The following is a 22,247-nucleotide window of genomic DNA, read 5'->3' on the forward strand; positions in this document are numbered from 1 at the left end:
CTCCCAACACTGTTAATTCACCGTGTAGCGCCCCCTGCACTCGTTGATAGTAATTTTACTGCATCCTTTCGGATTTTATCCCAGTACGCAGACCGATCAACATCGCTGTAAACTGAATAGAATTTGGAATACAGACAAGTGGCCAGTCAGACAGCAATTTATAAACCCCGTGTACATTAGCTAACACATAGTTAGCTAACACTATGCAGCAATATTACTTAAAAACTGTAAAACACATATCTATTCATATATAGCACTATACAGTTTTTAGCTGTTTGTGCTCATCACATACTGTTTATTGTTAGCTATCATGTTAGTTGTTAATGTGTGAGAAATTTTCTGCTGCTCTCAATATTTTGAAAACATAGAAACTGGGAAATGTGAGTTTGTGTATTTGTATATGTAGTTTTAAATGACGAAACCAGCAACTTTCTTTTAAGGACACAACTGGTAGTTCAAGACAGAGCATGCAAAACTGGTTGTGTGGTAAAACATGATTCTGGCCACACACTGGGACATCAACGGCACTGGCCATTGGCTATGGTATAATTCCTGCCCTGATATCACACGAACCTCTGCGACCGCTGGAACTGCTTCTCTTTAGTGAGGTGTCTGATGTCAGATGGTAGTGATGATGATAATACTACTCTTCACCTCTATAGATTAGTCTAGACAAACTGACAATTAGGAACAATTTTACTTTATCCGGTGCAAGTAGCTCCACAGCAACACAACGCTTCTTCACAAATTCTCCTTCTGAATGAGGTTTCAGCTTCTCAACTATTAGCTCGATTGCCTCAAAACTTGCCTGCATAACACTGTCTCTCTCAGAATGTGTCTTGTCTTGTGAAAGCTGCTTGCTGGTCATCCAAAACTCAGCTTTAACTTTATCCAAGCGCATCTGTCCTTGCAGTTCATCCAGTTTAGCATGTTTTAGAGCTGTAATGAAGCTGAAGGAGTAGCCTTATCGTCACTCCAATTTCAACCCCAGAAACTAACTAAGGCACACTGTCTGGTCTTTATGTACTTACTTAAAAAAAAAAAAAAAAAAATCATCCGTTTCTCTTGGAAAACGTGACACTACTTATGTTTTGTTGACAGTCGCCATGACATTGACGTCATCAATGCTCCGTGTGCATTGCATTCAGGGATCACTCAGAAGAACATGGGCAGTACACGGCCTGGAGGTTCCCCACCCTTGCTCAAAATCATGAGTGACAGCAGAATGAAATGCAAGTTCTGCTCTCAGCCATGAATGTGTGCATTTTTTGTGCATAAATTCACATCCTGAACTTAACCTGCTGTGCAATGACCATATCCACACTCCATTTAACGTAAGAATTTGAGAGAAATTGTACAACTTCAGCGACTGCAGAATTTTGGAGTATTTGTGGCGCAGATATCTGATTGAACAAGTGTGTATATGTGTCTCTGTGTGTGTGCATGTCCAAGACAGTATGTTCCCATCAGTAAATGGGGTTTATACTATAAATTCAGTGAGAAGCTTAGCTACATTGAAGTTCTCTCTCTCTCTTTCTCTCTTTTTTTCCCCTTTTCGTAAGGCATGTATTAGGATCAAGGGACATTTGAAACTACTTAAAAATAAGCAGCTTATGCTTTTTTGTCAAGCAGGGTCTAATCAGGGTAATTTAAGCCATATGCTATATTCAGTGACTAGCTTAAAGTGTCAACCATGACCAACTTAACAGAAAGTTAGGCTCAGTGTCCCCCTGATCTTCCACCTGCATGAGCCATGCACCTGTTGGTAAGACTAAAGACAAAGATGAAGGACATAGAAATATTTCTACTTTAGCAGACATCTTCGAGCTTTTAGGCTGCAGTTTTTCTCTGTTTGTGTAACTGAAAAGCCACACAGCAGTTTCATTATATGAGCAAACACAGCAGCCATTTGCTGTCACTACAGTATGTGTCTCAGTAAGACACTGTATTCTCATCTGAGTTTAATTGTTTACGGCATACTCAAGCATATGAGACGCAAAGAATAATAAAGATATTTATTGAACTTAGCCTCACTTGATGTTTATTTTTTCCTCAGTCATTGTTTATTCCCATGGTGTCTCTGGCACAGTGTGAGCCAATAATAAGCATGCTTTGCAATTGAGCTCTTTTTTATTTTTCCAGGTTTTTTTTCCTTTGCATGTTGTCTTTCTGTGATTCTTTCAGAGCTTCAAAATAATAATGCATTTTATTGTACCTGTAATTGAGTTGTCCTTTTTCTGCTACTTTCACATTTCCTTGACACGTGGGTGTATTTCTGTGTGCTTTTACAAATGCGTGCGTTTGTGTGTCTTGATATATGTCGATGTGTGTCAGTGTCTGCAGAGAATCTGGAAAAGAGCCTAAGGCAGATGGAGAGGCAGCTGCTGCAGCTGGAGAGAGACCTGGAGACTTTCTCCTCCCCCGATGACCCCAACGACATGTTCTTCACTAAAATGGCTATATCCTTTACACATGCATGCATTCACTCACTACTCCAGGGAATTATTCAGTGCATTTACTGTAATGAATCAAACTGAACAAAAGTTCTGAGGAATGTTGCGGGAAGTTATATGTTTAGTTATAACATTTTGGTTTGCCACAGGCTGGCAAAAGACAAGATTTTTCAGAGCGTAACACATAACTAACCTTGTGGTTTAAAGGGAAGGAACTCTCAAGTCATTGGCTGATCAAACATGCAACTAAACGCATCTCCTTTACATTTTGCGTAATTAAATACTCACGCTGTATTTCATTAGCTCCCATCACCTTCAACCTCGACTGGGAAACTTTGATTTGTAAGAGTGATTCTACCCCTTTCCCTCCAAAGGACATTTTTCACCACTTTGTTAACATAAGGACTATCCATAACAAATTGTGAATCACACAAGAAAATAAACAGAAGTATAATATGCTGTTAAAACAGATAAGAAAGAGAGACAAATCTAGTCCTACCACCCATTTGATTTTCTTTCCACTGTCAATGATGTGTACAAGTCATGAGTGGCATCCCATTCTTTAGTCAGGTTTTTGTACCACTACCCCTCTCAGCCCTCTTTTTGAAGGGGACTTCACATTGTGGGCAACTTCAAAATGAAGGGAAGGGTTAGAGAGGGAGAGCTGAGACAAAGCCTCCTTCATCTTTCTGTCACTCTTTGTCTTTCACAGTATGAGTCATTCTTGTATGTTCCCCGAGACAGAACAAGAGCAATTTAATATGTTTTATTCAGTTGTCACTTTATGATAATGAAACAAAAGTGCAAATTCACAAACACATAAATACATAATTTCACTTTGCTGTTTCATTGCCCTCTTTGAATATTCAGGCCCATTGCTGACAGCTGTCCATATCTGTTTGACAGCGGTGTTAATTATTCACTGTCCTCTGAGGTAGTTAGTGGATCAGGTTGACAGGCATGTCTCAGACCAGGTGTGTATGCGTGTGTTCAATAATACACCCTGTACCTAGCCTCCTTCATGTAGTTTTGATCAATAGCCTTGGGGCTGGGGCACTGATGGCTTGTGCTGTAGTAGTTAGCAGAGGACTTGAGTGAAACACAGAAAGGTTCACTGAGAATGGATCTGACAGCTCTGTCTTTCACTGCTTTGCTCTTCAACTCCAGGTGCCTTGCACACAATTTATAATCCATCGCAACACTATTAAAAAAAAACAAACAAAAAAAACAAAACAAAACAACAACTCTGAACTCACTGAAACCAGACTGGAATATATATATATATATATGTATATATATGTATGTATATATATATATATATATATATATATATATATATATATATATATATATATATATATATATATATATATATATATATATACATACATATATATACGTGTATATATACGTATATATATGTATGTATGTATACGTATATATATATATATATAAATGTATATGTATATATATGTATGTATGTATATATGTGTGTGTGTGTGTGTGTGATAGATGATACAATCACGTTATTATTTAACACACGGTGGCTTTGCCTGCAACTGATGAAGTTTTCTGTTGATGATCATTATTTGACAAGCAAAATTAAAACTGAGCATCGAAACACGAGAAGCCTGAGGTGTCACATTGGTGACACTGATAATTCCATTAATACTTCACGTGCCACTCGAGTATACACTTTCTGTGCTATTGGTCTAGTGTTAGAGTTCTGAATGTGAGCTAAGCTTGTGAAGATGCCAGATTAGAAGAGGAGAAGAACAATAGGAGGAACATGAAGAATTGAAGAAGGAAATGTGAGGGGGAAAAACTATTGAATTAGTAAGAAAGCAAGACTGAACAGGAATTCTTGAGAATGAGCTGTGGTGGACCACTGCTTTCACTGGAATAGGGAAGAATCCAGGAGAGATAGTTTGTTCCCCATGATACTTATCAACCACAGCTCTCTGCAATTTCTTCTTTTCGCTCTCTCTCTCTCGCTCTCCATCACCTGCTTTCCTCGTGCCTTGTTTCCCCCAGCTTCTGCCTTGGAAAGATATTACTGACAAGTCAATCTGAGAGCAGTGCCTACTGAACAGCTTTTACCCAGCTGTGAATAGGTAGTCCCATCCCCAGCCAGATTCAATGGAGGCCAGACGTCAAATAGGTTCATCAATTGAGCTATAATGAAGGGGCATAATAGAGCGGCTGCCCACATAATTGTGATACCTCACACACACACACACACACACTGTTGCTTCTAATCTACCATGAGACAACGATGCTGGGGTCATATGCAAGACTGCTAGTCAGGGACACAGCATTTTATTCACACAGAAAATTACCAGACTTTTTAAAAGAAACATATTGGTTCAAATAATAAATAATTCTTGCTCAGATTTTATTTTCTCATGCATCAAAAGCTTTGTTTTTTATCAAACAGGATTGTCATGTGATGGCTCGTGATTTTGGAGATAGATAGAAAATAACGCAAAAGAGCTAATCATATAGCTTAGAAATGAAATTGTTTCTGAACAAGAAGTTCATGCATTGCAAGATTTTTTACAAAGAGTGAGTGTTATATGCATGGTGTATTACAGTAGACTTGCTGAACAGCATGCCCTAGTAGTAGGGAGAATGTGTGTTAGTGCTCTTACTTTCTCTGTCACTTTGCTCTGACACTGATGCCTTATGTTGACACAACCATACATAATTGTCCTCATCCACACAAACATACCATCATATCAGAGCTGTCCTTTGCTTTGCTAGGTTTAACCAGGGGGACCTTTTAATGCTTTCAATCTCAAATGCTAGTCTCTTTTGGCACAGACAGCTGTCCAGGTAATCCAGCAATATTTACTGTATTTCTGTCTGTTGTAGGGTGTATCTATGTCTTTGAATACCAGCTCTTGACACTATTCTTGGGACATTTTGAGGTGCAAAAACATTTTGTTGTCCCGCACAGTGGAAAAATGTAGTTTTTAGAGCTGGGCAGCCTAAAAGCAGAGTACCAGGTGAATTGCTGGATCATCTCTTTAAATGGACTTCCAAGTAACATGTGGCAGAGAGCGTTGAAGTTACATGTCAGTACAGGTGGGTCCAATTGCTGGGCATTTCTGCCTGATGCATTGTGCCATTGTGCTGGCTGCAAGGTCATCAGCCCGGAGCCACCTTTCGCTGATGTTTCCCTGCTTCGATCCTGGGACATCTCAAGGTGGTGGAGCACCAGCAGGGACGTCTCACTACTGCCCCATTCAGCCAGCTCTAGGATCCTTGCTTTCCCCGCAACTCTTTTTTCGGAGCCAGACCCAGAAGATCCCTTCTGCCTCCCCTGCCAGATCTTTCAGAACCTGTGATCCCAAGAGATTTCAGGAAGTGCTCTGTGGATGTTCCAATGTAGTCACAGCAGTTTCCACTGGATGGGTCAACAACCTCTCTCCTGCTTGTGAGCACACAGCTGCTACTTCTACATACTTTCCCTTCTTTCTCTGGAATGCAATCTTCATTCATCTTTCCCATTGAACAGTCAGTTCATCCATAATGATTGTCCTGTTAGAGGTGGACCTGAGATGCACCTGGCCACAGGAGGGTTGTGGTGATCTCTTGTGGGAACTGGTGGTCAAGGTCAGCTCTCATGTCCCACTTGCCTCTGGGTGGCAGGAGAGACCACTCCCTTTTGGTGCTGCTCTGAGCCTCACTCCCTTGCCTGACAAACTGAATCAGCCGCTGTGATGTCTTGGGCTGACTATGTTTGCTTCCAGTCTGTGTGCCTCCAGGATTTCAGCTAGCTTACGCAGGACTCGGTCTGTACCACCCCTGTGCCAACACTGCATTGCAGCCAAAGAGGATTTGCTACAAGCTCAGGTGCTATGAGTCACACAGATGGCAAGTCTCCTCTGAACTGTACCAGAGGTGCAGATTCTGGGGACTGTGAAGGGTATTCTACGTGGCCCTGATCAGGAAGCTCAATCTTGCTTGGGGCATCTGCCCACATAACGGCTCTGTTGATCACAGACAGGTTGTCCATCTCCCTTGCTGCTGTTCACTCACCGATCTGATTCCACAACCCCCTCCCTTCCGTCTTTACAACTCATGCAGTTTTTCCCTTTCCTTACTACGGCTTTGGACTACATCTTAAGTATCGTTCCTCTTCCAAAGCTGGCCCTGTTTGGCTCCAATAACCTTCTGGTGTTTCAGGCAATTGCTAGCCTAGTCTATTGTCTGCATCACATTCCACTTGCATTCTGTACTAACTGGACCTTGGACTTTTGGACAGACAGGCCAGGTGATTTTCTCAGCTTGAACACAAACTTCACCATCTACATCTGTAGCTCAAGCTAATGGATTTCAGTGGAAGCTTCAGCTTGTTTCTCTCAAACAGTGTTGTGCTGGGACATCGGGGAAGGTCCAGCCATGTACGAGTAAAATTGTTGGCTTTTGAGTTCATCTTCAGAGTTTTTGGCAGGGGCCACATCAGATGTTGGTTATCAGGTGTAATGGTGACACCAGACTGTCATTTTCCCTGCTAGAAAGCTTTGATTGATCTTGCTAACACTTCCTTGATCTGTGATGTGACAGAGGCACCCATGTGCTTATAAGACAGGTCGGCGTTCCAAGGCTTCACACAGATTACTTACTATCGACTAAGAAGGAGATGCTGTCATTCCTGACTCCTTTTTTGATTTAGAGACTGTGGTACTTGGCTGGTTTTATTTTCAGCCGCACTCATGTTAGCAGCTCCTCAAGCCTTTTCAGGAGTCTGGAGTCACCATATCTCACATTTGGTTAGATACTGAATTGGTGACACTAATCTTGGGTGCTCACCGACCAATTTGTAGCTTCTTTGCAGCAACATCCATATTTGAAGCATTGTAGTCAACCACAAGCTCATTGATTTTGCTGATATTGAGCTTCAGGTGATTGTTGTTGCACCATGTGACAAAGCTCTCTACCAGTCCTCTGTACTCTTCTGTAAAAATAGTCTCTAAGTGAAGACAGCATGTTTCTCACTTGAACATAATCACTAGAATCATGTCAATAGAGTGATAACTTCCATTTCACCAAATACACTTCATACCTTTTCATTAAATTCCTTCAAAGTCTTCAATACATATGTTAGAAGGGGGGCAGACAGGGATGTAAACTGCAATGATTGGTTGGCGAAGGCATATAACTGTGTAGCGGTAATTCTAGTTTCCTACATTCTGTCAAATAGGGGAGTAGTATAATTGCAACAACATTTAATTGATGCTTAATGTGGGATGCATGTGTTGCTGACCTTGACCACCACCCTCACAGCTTCAGCAAAGCTGCTCGGGAGCAGTATGGCAAGTTGGTGATAATGCATAGCAATATGGAGACGCTATATCAGAATGTGCTGGAGTACTTTGCTGTCGATCCCAAGAAGACCTCTGTGGAGGAGCTGTTCACCGATCTCAGCAACTTCCGCTCCATGTTCGCTGTGAGTATACAGTACAGTAGAGAAAGCTTATCTGCACATGTTGTTGATGTTAACATGTTACTCTAAATGTTCACCTTTGATTGACATGGAGTGGCCGATGGTTGATGGGTTGATTCTCAGTAGGATTAGCATTACTTGAAATTCAAATCATCATTTGATTACATTTTAATATAAAAAGAATAATCATTAAAGCAGCTTTATTCATGTTACAGTTGATGTTTCCGAGAAATGTTGGTTGTTAAAAGAATTTATTGAAATTGTGGGTAATATGTAAAGCAACTTTACCTATTAAACAAAGAGCTCTTGAAGTGCCAATTCATGTGAACTGGCGTTCCATAATGCCTTTTAATTAGGAATGTTTTAAGTTACGAGTGTATTAGCATTTTGTGCTTTTTATCAGGTAATAATGTTTGGAAATATAGGTCTGTTTTTATTGACAATTAACAGCATCAAAATGATTAAGTTGGATTTTTTTGTCATGTGAAATTCAGAGGGCACGGCTGCATTTTGTTGAAAGCAACCTTGAATACCAAAAAGCACAAGGCGATTGTTTATTGTATTCTAGGGCTGTCAACTAATATCCTAAATTCAAATGTATATTTGAATTGTAAAAAAAAAAAAAAAAAAAAGCTGGGGAAAAAAGCTGAATGCGCTGCATGATGGACAGGAGTCTCAAAGCAGAGTTTCTGTTGTCCTGTAATTAACCGTTTCTTATTTATTTATATATATTTTTTTACAGGAAGATCTTTTGAAGTCTAATATAGTTACATATTTCAATGAGTTCGATTTTGATTTTGACATGTTTGAATGAAGTGCGTTTTATGATGATAACTGTTTCTGTGAATGGAGTCTAGTTGCTTTAGTGAGAGCAATATGGTGGCTGTTTCTGGTTAAACAAAAAGGATCTTACACTTTAACAAAAAGGTCTTTCTCTGTAGGCACACTTTCCACAATATTCTCATACACTTAGAGTAACAATCTTAAAAACAAAACAGTTATAGTGGACGTACACTGATGGTTCGTCAGTGTTTGGAGGGATTATGTCGCAGCATGTTTCATGGCTGCCGGCTGCAGTAAAAAACTGTTGTCATTAGTCACTTAGCCTCAAAAAACATGGAAAAATGCGGCCCGTAATCAGATAATAAGTGAATGGAGTTTCCTCCTGAAATCTTCCAGGACACGTGGACTGGCACTTATTGGAAACCCTGCACACAACATCACTTTCATTGATTGAAAATTAGTTGTAGGTCAAGCTGAAATGAGCAAATAAACTAACAACACAGAATGGGATACTTTTTCATTTGTTTATTCTGTAATGTTTAGGTATGTAGATCTTTTAAAAGAATTGTTTATGTTGAAACATGTACGAGTAGTACATCTCTCATTTTGCTTTTCCCTCTTATGTACACAACACACAAAATATATATTTGTGGTTCAAACCAATGTGTTTTTTTTTTTCTAGGTTTTTTGAAGGAATAATCAAACATCAAATCAAACAGTATTGTTGAGTATGCTGAGTGAATGTTTGGAAACAGTTTTAAACTTCTAGTGCTATTTTTATTCATAGACTATGCCTGTATTAAACCTCAGGATTTTATTTTATTTTTTGTCCTCACATGTCCTGTGGTTTAATGCAAAGCAGAACAGTGCCAGTCCTATGTAGTCCAGCCCAGACATTTATGTCATCACTGAGCTCCGTGGCCTTATCAGTCTGGTGCTACTGTGAGCTGTGTTTAATCAGCAGGATTAGTGGCACAGGCCACTGGGTGCAACAGATAATAGTAGCTAATTATCCGACTGAAGTTCCTGCCCTGCTCCCAACTTAACATCTACCTCACACACACAAATGGATTTCATGCTTCTTTGCCTTTTTTTTCTGCATAGTCATTAGTGATGCTTGAGATTTTCGTGTACTCTGATGCCTTGTACTCCTAAAACCTAAAACCTAAAATCCTGTCTGCCAGCCTGAGTGACACTTGTGTGTGTCTAATTTAGATTTCCAGTGTACTGTGCACAAATAAAGAATGCTGTACACTGGGGTTCGATTAATGGTTTTTACAGAACAATACTGATTCTTACTTAATAATCAAGGAGACCAATAACCGATATTTGCAACCAATATACATTTGCAGTAAAAATGAAAATCTGTGTCACTTTGAAATAACACAACTCCAACTCCAAAACTTTGTTTAAATGCTTCTAAGCATATGCTTAATTAAATGTTGCAAAAGTAAAAATGTTCAGTTATGTTTAAAAAAGTACAGGTAGTTCCCAGCAACTTAAAATGTAAAAAATAAATAAACCAAGCTTTTATAAAGTTAAACTAAATAAAACTAGTACAACCTATTTTTATTTAAATTTGTGTCCTTCTCTCAGAGTTCTTCTCATAGTCCCTGTCCTCAATTTGTAGTCCCAGTTCAGCAAAAAGCAGAAGGCAGTGGTGCAGAAAGCTGAGTTTCTCAGCTTGCTCCCCAGTGAGCTTCTGTTTTTCTCATAAATTGCGATTGCTACAACTTTTGGCATTTCAGTGGTATAACTGGGAAACTGGGCATACTTGTCATCACAGAAATAGATCATAAGCTTGTGATATTTAGTGCAACTTTAACAATATCTGCTTCCTTACCTTCGAAATGCAGGTCTGCTCCTTCCCTGGACCACCTCCAGTCTGTGAATGCTTTTTTCTATGCCCGTCTGTGGCACAGTAGCCTTCAGGGTTGATAGGCTGTTACTTGTTATATGTGACCAATCGGTTGCTGCAGGCACAACACTGAGAAAGAGTACAGAGTAGTGACTACAGACAGAGAGGCGGCTGCATCGAAGCCAAAGTAGCAAATTTTTAAATTGTTTTATTTCATCTTCAATTGCATAAAAAATTCTAATTCTGATAATTATAAAAATGCTGAATAACTGAGCTGATAATTGCCAAGGCTAATTGGCCATGAGCACCCTTACTTACACCTGATTATACCATGGTTTGGGTGAATACTCGATTCTGATTGGCTGCGGGGTGTCCGTTAAAAAGTGTTATAGGACACCTGTAAAAGAAGTTCCAGTCAAATAGCCTGATTGTTCTAAATTATTGCGCTGGCTCAAACGCTAGTTGGTAACCGTGGCAACAGAAACTCAGAATATTAACAACGTTAACATGGACATCAACTTTGAGAGCTACACTGCCACTACTCTCAATGACGCTTCCGCGAAGTCCATTAATCTCTGATAATGGACACCTCGTCGGCCATTATCCCTTACATATATGATACACAACTTTTTACCTTGAGGCACTAAATGCTTCATTACTCCTGCCCTCTTCCTCCCTTTTATAATGAAATTCCTATCCTCACACTTAGTTGCGACATGTCGTGATGTGTTGGCTGCTGTATGTGGTATCTAATTTGAGGCTGAATCTGTATTTAGACAGTCTTCACAGGTTCAGAAACACAATCAGAAAAAAAGATTCCCAGAAGCTTTGATCTTAACTTGGCTGTTCTTTTGCTTCTTATTTTCTTTCTCTTGTGATATTGATCCCAGGACTTCGCTGTGCTGTGATTCTTTGCCTCACTTTAATAGCCACAACCAATTCACCACCTTCTGTAATCAGATGTGAATCATACCCATTGCGAACGATACAAACCTCAATATGATATACCACATGATGGTGTTTACTGTTCAACAGTAGAAATGTGTCCACCGGAAGAGATTTGGCTATCCCGTTTCCAACACGGGAATTATTCCTTTGTGTTTTACATTTGGGGTCTATGTAGCAAACCAGGGCTGGATTTTCGTGTGATCTCTCACAAGGTGTCATTATTTCGGCTGCTTACCACTTTCTCATGAGACATGAGAGCAACGCTTGGGGGCAGTAATACACCTCTAAGCTGGTTTGCTAACCGCTGCAGAAGAGGAGAGTGTAAAAAAAAATTGTGAATACAGAGAAGCAGATATCCCATGGTGGGACTTGGTGTGGTTATTTCAAACCATTTCTTAATTCAGTTTACAGAACAATTATAGAAGAATGATATATCCACTTACCGTGATATAAAATTACATAAGCCATGATAGAAAATGTTTAGCCATATCGTGCCCCGCCTCTCAAAATCAAATAAATTAATACATTAATTTAAGGCCAGTTATAATAATGATAAGAAGGACATCTACAATACACTGTTGATAATGCATTTTATTGCAGCTGTAATCCTTTCATTGTAGCTCCATGGTTCAAGCTTGAGTTTTGCACTAGCCTTTATGTCCTGACCAAACATAACAGTTAATGACTCTGCCAGTGAGAGGTGAACAAGCCAAGTGTTATAAAGACTAGCATTATATGGTCAAAACTCCCAAGGCAGCTGTTTATTCCCCTGTGATAGGTCAAGGTGTAAGCAGCTTACACCCTCAGCAATTCGTTCAAATGGTCACATCACACAGACATATCTTGGGAGAAGCCAAGGCTAGGTCAATGAACATAGGCATACAGTAAATCTCAGCACCGTAACCTCTCGGTCAAATCTGTGTCAGCATTTACCCTGCTGTGCCAAGGCCCATGCTAATGGCTGCGCACTGTCTCTAGTCCACTGCCCGAAGTGAACTGAGCCTTGAACTGTGTGTCTGTTGCTCATGTAATGTGTGCGTGTGCGCCCACATGTTTGTTTGTGTGCGTATGTCATTTTGTGTTGGCAATTTTTTATAGGGAAAGCTGCTTAGCTTTTTCGCACACACACACACACACACACACACACACTCGCACACACACACACACACACACACACACACTCGCACACACACCTACAGCATGCTCAGTCACCCGTAGGAAGGAGACCCAGGGCGAGGCCGCACATCTGACAGGAATCCAATTGAGCGTGTCTAATGGCGGACATCCAGGAGAGGAGGAGGGGGAAGCAGACCTGCAGTGATGAAGGAGGGTGGAGGGCAATTTCCTCAGAGAGCTGGTTCTCTCTCTCTCTCTCTCTCTCTCTCTCTCTTCTCTCTCTCTCTAACTCTATCTCTCTGCTCCTCTGCTTAACACTACAGTAAAGGTGAATTCCTTGTCAGATGGCAAAAATCATGTGACTCTTCATCTTTTTGTAGTTTCAGGCTCTTCTTCACTATCTCTCAAAATCAATATTCCTTCAGTTCTTTTTATTTTTCATGATTCAGATCATTCTTTCCTTCAATATTGCACTCAGATTTAAAATCAAGTAAGACCTGCTTTGCCTGTGCTCTAAATGAACCTTTAAGTGACTGTACTCAGCTAATGTCCACACTGACTCTTTTTTCCTCTTATTATTCTTATATTGCTAATTGGTTCTGTGATTTAAGAAGACAGCCTGGCCTTTTTGTGCTGGCTGTGATCATACCAATTTTTGTTTGAACAAGGATGGTTTGATGTAATGTTCTTTAGCTGCTCTTTTTCCTGTTCTATTCTCTTTGTGAAGTTTAAGAGTGATCCTGTCTTAAACAGGCCCACTTGTTGTATTGACCCATTATTGACTAAGCATTGTTTTCCTGGGCTGCTGGCAGCAGGAAATGGTCTAGGTTTAAATAAGATGTCATTATGCCTCTCCAGACTTTCTCTGTGGATCTGCATAGCCATATTATTGAAACCATCCACGACTTGTTTTTTAGCCACGCTAACAACATTCAGAATGAAGTAGCTAAAAATTCTTTGGATGGATTGATGCAAAACTTTTGTACAGGCATTCATAATCCAAAGAGCATGAATCCTACTGACTCCCACGCCCCTACTTTTCCTCTAGCGCCACCCTGAGGTTGGTATATTTTCAAGTGAAAAATCCTCACAACTATTGGATGGATGTCATGGAATTTGCCCCAAATATTCAAGGACCCTAGTGGATGAGTCCTAGACTTTGGTGCTGTAACACCAGCAGGTCAAAGCTTTCACTCATTTAGGGGAATTTCAACTTTTACTTAATGGAAAGGCACAAACCTTTGTGCAGACATTAATGATTTGAAGGTGATGTATCCTGCTCAGTTTTGTGATCACCTGACTTTTCCTTTGTGTACTGAAGTTCACTGCTGAGGTCCATGTACTTTGATTACAAAAAGTGTATGTAGCCATTGTTGATTAGAGGGTTTTAATATAAACTATGGTAATACCCAAGTAAAAAACAACACATTTTAAAACAAGAATGTTCAAACAAAAGTTGTTTTTTTGGGACGGTGGTCGAAAAAGTTCGTCTGGAGCAGTTTGAAAAAATGAAATGACATAAAACCTTTAGTCAAATTTAGACTATCTGAATGATTATTGGCCTACTTTTGTCAATACCAAAGTGCAGTTGTCATTTGCATCATAAGTTTGAAGGGCATCTTGTTATTTTACCTTGCTTTTTTCCTCTAAAAGTCAAACTAATCATGCATCTTTAAAAACTTGTTTAGTTATAAAATATGCGTTGTTAAATATATTTGCAATCCAATCTACGAGGCTGTTGTAAATGACCCCGATTTCACCAATAGCTAGCCTGCTGTCTGTATAAATTTTTGTGGCCGAGGGAAGCAACAGCTCTATTTGGTTGTTATAGTGTGAGTATGTTTACATCCCATTTTAGTAATTGAATTTGACTTTTTAATGAGAGAGCTGCTTGATAGTGAAGAGTGGAAAGAGTGTCACAGTTTTGACTAAATTCACATAAATCATCCATCACAGCTGTCTACTTGTAGCTTGCGATCACTTAATTGCTGAAAATGTATTACGTGTCAGTACTCTTGTTCTTCCCTTTTCTTTTTCCTAATTCTCCCTGTCTGTAATTTACCAGATTGGATGCCCACCAAGAATATAGTCATTTGTGAACCAGTGGTTGCCACGAGCAACCGACAGTTTCATTCCATCAAATCAAAGTTAATTTGTGGAGGACTTGGTTTCATTTAAAAATAGAGCTCCGAATCGTTTCGGTGTGTTTCAGTCATTTGGTATTCATCTTGCCCTTCTTCTCGTCTTCAGCACTTTCCCCTTCCCCTGAATTCCTATAAACCTGCTGAGTGGTACACATCAGTGTCATTGTCTGCTATTGTCTTTTTATGTGACAGAGTTTAAATAAATCTATATATGTCTGTTAAGATGCCAACAAACTGCAATATCCTTGTTGTCTGTTTATCAATAAGAAAAAAAGGGATGTGGAGCATCTTGTAGACAGGATACAACGTACAGTAAGCAACCCCTCCCTGCTGTAGACAACTCAGTATTCAAATATAGGTGAGGGTGGTGGAACCGTGTCAAACTGTTTGTAGTTATTGTACACTGTTGCACCCGTACTATTAGTGTTTATTTGAGTTGAGGTTTCTGTATTGCTTGAGTCGACTACACTGATTTGTTTTGAATTCAAGTTGACTATATAATTTCCAACAAAGGCCACTTGCAAACTTCATAAGAGGCTGTCAATGGGCTTTAATAAGCAGCTGCCCCTCTTTGTTGTGGGAAGTGTTCCATATACCTCTCAGTTCTTAGTGTGTGTGCGTGCATGCGTCCATTCATGTTGGTTGGCATTACTGTTTCACTAACCTGCCTGTCAAGCTGGGCTGTGTGAATCATGCAAGAGGAGGAGCGATGAGGAGAAGGAGGTGGGGGGTGTTTGATAAAACCCCAGACTTCCTTGCTTTAAGTGACTGGCTATTGATCAGGATGGCAATCATGCTCGCACTCTGTAAAATCATATGCCGTATGCCTCCTGGCTATGGGGTTTTTGAGCTATCGACACCATCGTATGAGTTTAACAACCCTTTGGCACAGACATTATAGAGCCTTTACCTGCAGAGGTTGATGTAGTTGATAATATCCCTATAGAATAATTCTTCATAGACAGGTATAATTGAATTCATGACTTTTTGTGACAAGTTTAGAAGTTGGCTTTATTGGCTTGTGCAAATGTCAATAATATCAAAAGACATTTCTGTCCCAGGACCAAATAGGGACCACCGGTGCTTTCTTGCAGTCTCACTGGATGCTTTACAAGCTCCTCCAGTATTGGCTTCTCCAGCGTCCAGACTTGTATTTGAACTGTGAATGGCAAGTAATGGTACAAGCTCTAAGTCAATCATTCTTGGGTCATCAGAATGCAATAAATTAGGGGAAGGGACTGTGCCCCAGAAACTAAAACTGGAACTTGGTGCCTGTGGTTGAAGTGAAACTACATGAATTTGACTTTATATCTTTTTCTTTTTTTTGTCAAAAAAAGGACCAAAGTCAGTCAAGTTAAAGGACTTCTCTTCTTCTTCTTGCTTTTAATAGAGTTATCTCCACACATATATTCAATTTTCTCAAATTTTAAAGAAATGAGCCAGAATATTTTAGAGAGTAATTGCTACTCAGAAGTACAATGGGAGCTCTTTTCAAGAAAGAAGAACAGACAGCATCTGAAATCCCTGGTATCGAGTTTTTGTCATTCCAATCAGAAGAATGAAATGATAAAGAGAAAGCCTGCAGGCACATGATTCTAATTTGCAAGGTATAAATATACAAATGCAAGAAAGTAATCACTGATCAGCCTTTTTTCAGGGTTAATGAGTGCATACACAAAAGTTGCTTGATTATTCTTGTAGTTGACTTTGGTATCATGTAGTCAAGTTCTGACAGATTCAAATGGGTTTACATGTGGATTTTTGTTAAAACTTGACCCTCAGGTAGTGTGGTAGACATCAACATCACATCCACCCACACAGCAGCACCTGTAAGCTGCGTACCGATAAGCAACTACTGTGCAGCCTGTTACAATTGAATTGTATTGCTGTTGGCATTGCTTTCGAGCTCACCTGCCGCTAACTGACTGGAAAAAGCTGAGTTACTGACCCGAACACATCCTCTGTACACACAGTGGCTTAATGCTTGCATTTTTGTGCGTTTACATTCTTTAGCGCCTTGTTTTTTGTTGTTGTTGTTTGTGTTTTTTTAAGGATATGAGAATGTTTTTTTTTTTTCCCCTAGTCTTTGTTTCAACTTGCAAGGCGATGCTACCAGGGATGCAAAAGAGAATAATAATAATAATAGAAAGAAACCATGCAAAATATTGAAACAGAGTCTTGACAATCTCTAAAATTATATACAAATATTTTTTTTTAAACTTTGAATCAACATTAGAACAGAAAAAATTAAGTTTAGCAGCTTCTATTCAGGTCATTGTTCCATCACTCTTTTGGATCTCTAGTGTCTGAATTCCTGTTATCAAGTTGGTTTGTGTGGGGCATGATGAGGGTGACCATACACCTTAGAAGCTGACTTCATCTGACTTTAATGGTGCCTGATAAAGACGTCTGTGGGGTTTGACAGCTGCCTCTGCCTTTGACAGGTTCTGCACTACTGTAATTAACCCCATTTAGCAATCCTTCTGGTTTTCTCCTTCTCTTTGTCTTTTTCTCACTTTCTCTCTTTCTCTCCCCACACAGCAAGCACTGAAGGAGAACCTGAAGCAGAGGGAGTCAGAGGAGAAACAGAGGAGAGCACGGGCGGCAAAGGAGAAGGCGGAGCGTGAAAAGCAGGAGAGACAGCAGAAGAAGAGGAGGTTGCTGGAAGTCAATGCAGGTAGAGACCGTTCAATCTGCTTTGCCTGTCAACGCTTGCATCATTAAGCCCTTTACAGGGAGCCGTGTGCTAAATCAATCTGGGATCAAATGGTGTAAGAGATCATTCAAAGACAATGACTCTCATTTATCAAGAAAACACAAGTCCCATTTTAGTGGATTGGAGGAGATACCTCTTTTCTCACAATTCACTATTTATCTCTCAGGAAAATGAAAACCCACATACATAGAAAGCATTTAAGTCAGGAGTGCTACAGATAATTTAAATGCAAAAAAATATATATATTCGTTCATGCCAGCCCCTAAATTATAGCCTTGACTTGGATTAATTCTAACCAATTGAACTATTAAATACAGTTTCCTGGATATGAAAAGCATACATTATTATGCTAGGGTGCACTACATGGTAAAACATTGTGTCATGTTATGTTGGCAACATTTACATTGTGTTATTTTCCTGATTTGTGGAGCGTTAATAAGGCAAAGTGCTCGATGTGCAGCATTGTGCAAATTTCAACCTTGGAACTTAAAGGTAATGTTGTGATTATTGATTGGTTATTGATCCAGGTGTAGAAATTCACCTCTTGCTTGACCCTTCCTGTGAGGTCAGAGCACAGGGCCAGTCCAGAACAGCATTCATCAGGATTGTAGGGTTTCAATATATTGCTATACAACCGTTAAAATAACCTTTAACCCAGGTGACTTGGTTAAAGGACAGCCTCTACAACCACAGTTCACCCAATGAGTTAGTCTGTCTGTGAGCAGATCGAGGGTCTAGGTTAACAACCACCAAGCCCCAAATGCAGGTCGATTTTCCATCTGGCGAGTGAATCTCGGATGTGTATACGCCACTGTGGTGGGTAAATGCCTGTGTGGATGTGAACTTGACAAACACACATGGGCAGGGACATGGAGTTTTCAAGCACCTCTGTGATTATTTTGAAGTTGTTTTACTTCAGCATCTTTTAATAAATAAAAAAAAATATATGCATACATCTTGATACGGTTAAGCCAATAAAAAAGTATGCTTGGACGGTGGATTTTTTTCCCCAGTCCACTTTGCCAGTGAGTGAAAGTTTATAATATATAGGGTAATGGCTGAACTGATAAGCCCCCAATCAAATTGTTGTCAATATGTTTTAACATTGCAAATTGACAACCACAATTCTTGAACTAGGCTGCAAGCAAAAGGTTTGGTGCTCAGATGCTTGATTGTCACCTTGGTTGCAACCAAATGAAGTGTGAAGATTCCTTTGCCTAGTGAAAAAAAATCAGTGGGCTTGTGCAAATAGTTAGGCTTAACACTTACTAATTGCTCTTTTTTTTCTAATCCATTGACCCTGAAAAATATACTAGACACAGAATGTGGGGAAGAGCAATCAATTTTCCAAGTTTAGATATTTTAAGAAGGTACCAAAAACTAAGATGTGCCTCATTATTTACGCCACATTCAGACCAGATTTGCCCTGTGTGAAAATAAAATGCCCCATGCAATGTTTTAGCACAGTTTAAGCACCTGCTGACATGTAGCTCCTTTTCCCATGTCAGAAACACAGATTTTGTCTGAGCTGGTGAGTAAAAATACCTTGTTAAAGATTAACTGTTATCACCTGTTACTGAGAATAAGTGTAAAAGTTTTCAGGCTTTATGATCAATATGTTGCTTACTGATAAGAGAATGCTGGGCTGTGCACAGGCTGAGGCATCTGGTTTTGCTTTGAAAATGTGGCATTTCATTATGAAAAACATATTGAGTCTCCTTTGATGTTTGCATTTGCTCGATTAATAATTTTACAGATTAAATCCTGCATTGATGGATAAACATATGATTTCAACTTTGCCTATATTTCAGCCAGGGCTCCTTAATGCATGCTTTCATTTTGTCAGTAGATGTTTTGGGGAGTTAACCAGTATGTTATTTTTATACCCTGTCCATTGCTGTGGCCCTCAGGGATAATGTTGCTAGATTGATAACTCTATTTACCAAGCAGGTTCTGACAAAGCTATGAGGAAGGAAATGTCTACCTTATGCTAGAGCATCTGGTTCCAACTGCCAGTTGTTTTTTGTTGTTTTTTTTTTCCTTCCCCTTTGGAGCACTGCTGATGCCAGAAACTTGTTCAACAGTGCAGCCTCCAGACCCATTTCCAATGCCAAAGCCAAGGCTGGCAGAGCAGTTGAGCTTGGCAGTCCTAGCCCTGCACCAAAATCTATAGCTAACATGACGATGCCAGCCACTGTAGCACTCCTGTAGACATTAGAGTGCAAGTAGAGAGCCACCATGCTCCATCCAGGCCAAAGTACTGCTGTGGGCATACTATCTAGCCAAACCAAGGCCTCTCTAAGCATAATACAAACTCTCCCTTTTCCCTTTACTTTGGCCCGAACATCCTTCAATTGTCACCATTTTGCCACAGAGCCCCTGACGTTTTACAGTGCTGGGCTCATCCAAATGTCATGTCCAGTTTAAATTAATGAACAGGATTGTGGTGGATAGCTGATGTGCTGTGTGTAAATCCAGTAGTATGTACTGCACCTCACCCTCTGCCATGCTGTGGTTATCAGAAAATACCAGCAACAAGATTAAAGCCAAAAAATGAACTACCACCACTCGGCCAGTGTTGTATGGATTGTTGTGTTTATATCACGGAGGCTTGTGGCAGCACCATGCTGTGGGGATGTTTCTCTGCAGAGGGCCCTGGAAAAACTGTGAAGGTGAAAGGTAAAATTAATGCAGCAGAATCTAGAGAAATCCATAAAAAAAACCTTGCTGCACTCTTCAAGAGAATTGTGACTGGGCCCCTGGGTGGCCAAATCAGAATCCAAACCACAATCAAATCAAGATTTTTTGGTCGGACTTGAAAATGGCTGTTCGTGTGCAGATACCGTTCAACTAGACAGAGCCTGAGCAAAGAAAGGGGCAAAAATTGCAGCTTCCGGATGACAATGACCGGACCACGCGGGCACAATGCTGTAACTGCTGCCTCTTCTAAATATTAGTTTGAATGTGACAACTTGGAATTTAGATCTGTTTATTTTTACCTTTTCATTAAAATTATTTTTCTATTTATCAGTGTCAGTGAAAAGATGATAACAGTACATCCACTTTGTTTCAGTGTCGTAAACAAATAAAAAGGGACTTACATAGTTTTTTTTATCGGTGCTGTGCGTTTGTGCCCTTATGTGAGTTTGAACAACTCTTGCATGTTTTGTTTTTTAACTCAAGCAGATTGACAGCTTGGACTTTGCTCCCCTGTGCTTGTGTGTTGAGTTGTGTTTCACTGCAAACTTTTCTATTTCAGAGAAGTAGTTCAGAAATAAGAAAATCATGAGGAAAAAAAAAAAAACTTCAGCCAAATTTTGTCAGAAAGGCTTATACAAATATGCCTAGAGCTTGAAATTTATTTAGATATGCTCAAATTAAGATAAAGCTAAAGGCAAACTCGGTGACGTCCCCAAGAAGTGATGTTTCTGGCAATATGTGACATACACTGGCGCATACATACGGATTGCTGGGATGAAATGAATATGTGATACAGATTTGGCATTGTGCTGCCAACCCAGGACAGGATTTATTCATTCTCTCTCTCTCACACAGTCTCTCACTCTGTGTCTCACTTTATCTGTCTCTCAGCCTATTTATTAACTAAAGAGCTTTCTCTTTGTTTGTCAGGGAGGATTGTCCTCAATGGAGATTTTCTCTGTAATCATCTGATTATCCATCAATTCCCTAAAAAGCCCCAGAGAGGCTGCATATCCACATTATGCTGAAGGGCACAGCAATGAGAGACAGGGGAAAGAAGGGGGAGGGTTTCCTGGAGGAAATGATCAAAATGGATTTTAGCTTCTTTGCTTGCTACAGGTATCTGCATTTAGTTTGGTTCTGGCTTTGCCTACTTATGTATTCCTGAAATGTGAGGATCTCCCAGTTTCTTTCTCATTTTCCTCTGTCTCTTTTACCTGCCACAGACTAGGCTTCTGCCACCTACTCTATAATATGCAGCCTGTTTTCGTCATCCGCACTGTGTGTTCAGGCAGCCTGAGAGAGCGAGAGCATCAGCTTGCAAGCATTTGCATAGAGCCCTATCAAGATTGAAATTCAGATTGAATAGGTGTTTTTTCCTCCTCCTCTAGCTGTGCCTGGCTTGTGTATGACAAATCTGTTGCATTAACTCCCAGGGTAGGCCGGGAGCGGGAATGTTTGTGGAGCGACAAATTACACATCAGAGCTTTATTTAACATTCCCTACATGGCTACAAGCGATGAACTATTAAGACGTCAAATAGAAGAACAGCTAGAGATGCAACCCTGCATGCAAAGATGCTAAAAACATAGGAGGGGCATAAGACAGAAAGAGAGAGAGAGAAATATATTTTTTGCAAAGCAGGAGCTTGTATGAGATACTATATGTTCTAATGAGATATTTCTTAGATAGTATAGGCAAAAGATGCTCTCTGTATTATGCACTAGTATTATAGTGGTGCCTTACATAGTTTTCATTTTATAATCTTCTGACAATTGACAGTTTGGTTGGGATTACAGTGCTAGAGCCCACTGTGGGTGATAGTAGCCTGGTTCCCTGTGTTGCTGTGGGCAGCTAGGCTAACAATGTCCTCATGTCCACTGAGTGCTGGTGTGTTGTGTTCCATGAGGTGTGAATGTGTTGGACCTGACACAAAGCAGGTTTTTTGTTAAAAAAAAAAAGCCCACATGAGATTTTGGAGGAATCAAAGACATGTCTATAGTGGAAAGGTTCAAACAAGTCTGTTGAACCTAGTCCATAAGTCTGTTTATGTCGAACCCAGCTGTGTTGTTATGTG

The 22,247-nt window shown here is 40.0% G+C and overlaps 1 protein-coding gene across 5 annotated transcripts in view; it reads left to right on the top strand.

Annotated features, from left to right (window-relative positions):
* Nucleotides 1-22,247, top strand: part of LOC121609513 (protein diaphanous homolog 3-like) — a 171,653-nt gene that overhangs the window by 96,344 nt on the left and 53,062 nt on the right. For all 5 annotated transcript variants that reach the window (XM_041941199.1, XM_041941508.1, XM_041941274.1 and 2 more), the window contains 3 exons: nt 2,335-2,459; nt 7,744-7,908; nt 17,296-17,431. In XM_041941199.1, coding sequence (XP_041797133.1) covers nt 2,335-2,459; nt 7,744-7,908; nt 17,296-17,431 — 426 coding nt within the window. The remainder of the gene's footprint in view (nt 1-2,334; nt 2,460-7,743; nt 7,909-17,295; nt 17,432-22,247) is intronic.

The sequence above is a fragment of the Chelmon rostratus genome, chromosome 1 (assembly GCF_017976325.1).
Source record: "Chelmon rostratus isolate fCheRos1 chromosome 1, fCheRos1.pri, whole genome shotgun sequence".
Lineage (NCBI taxonomy): Eukaryota > Metazoa > Chordata > Actinopteri > Chaetodontiformes > Chaetodontidae > Chelmon > Chelmon rostratus.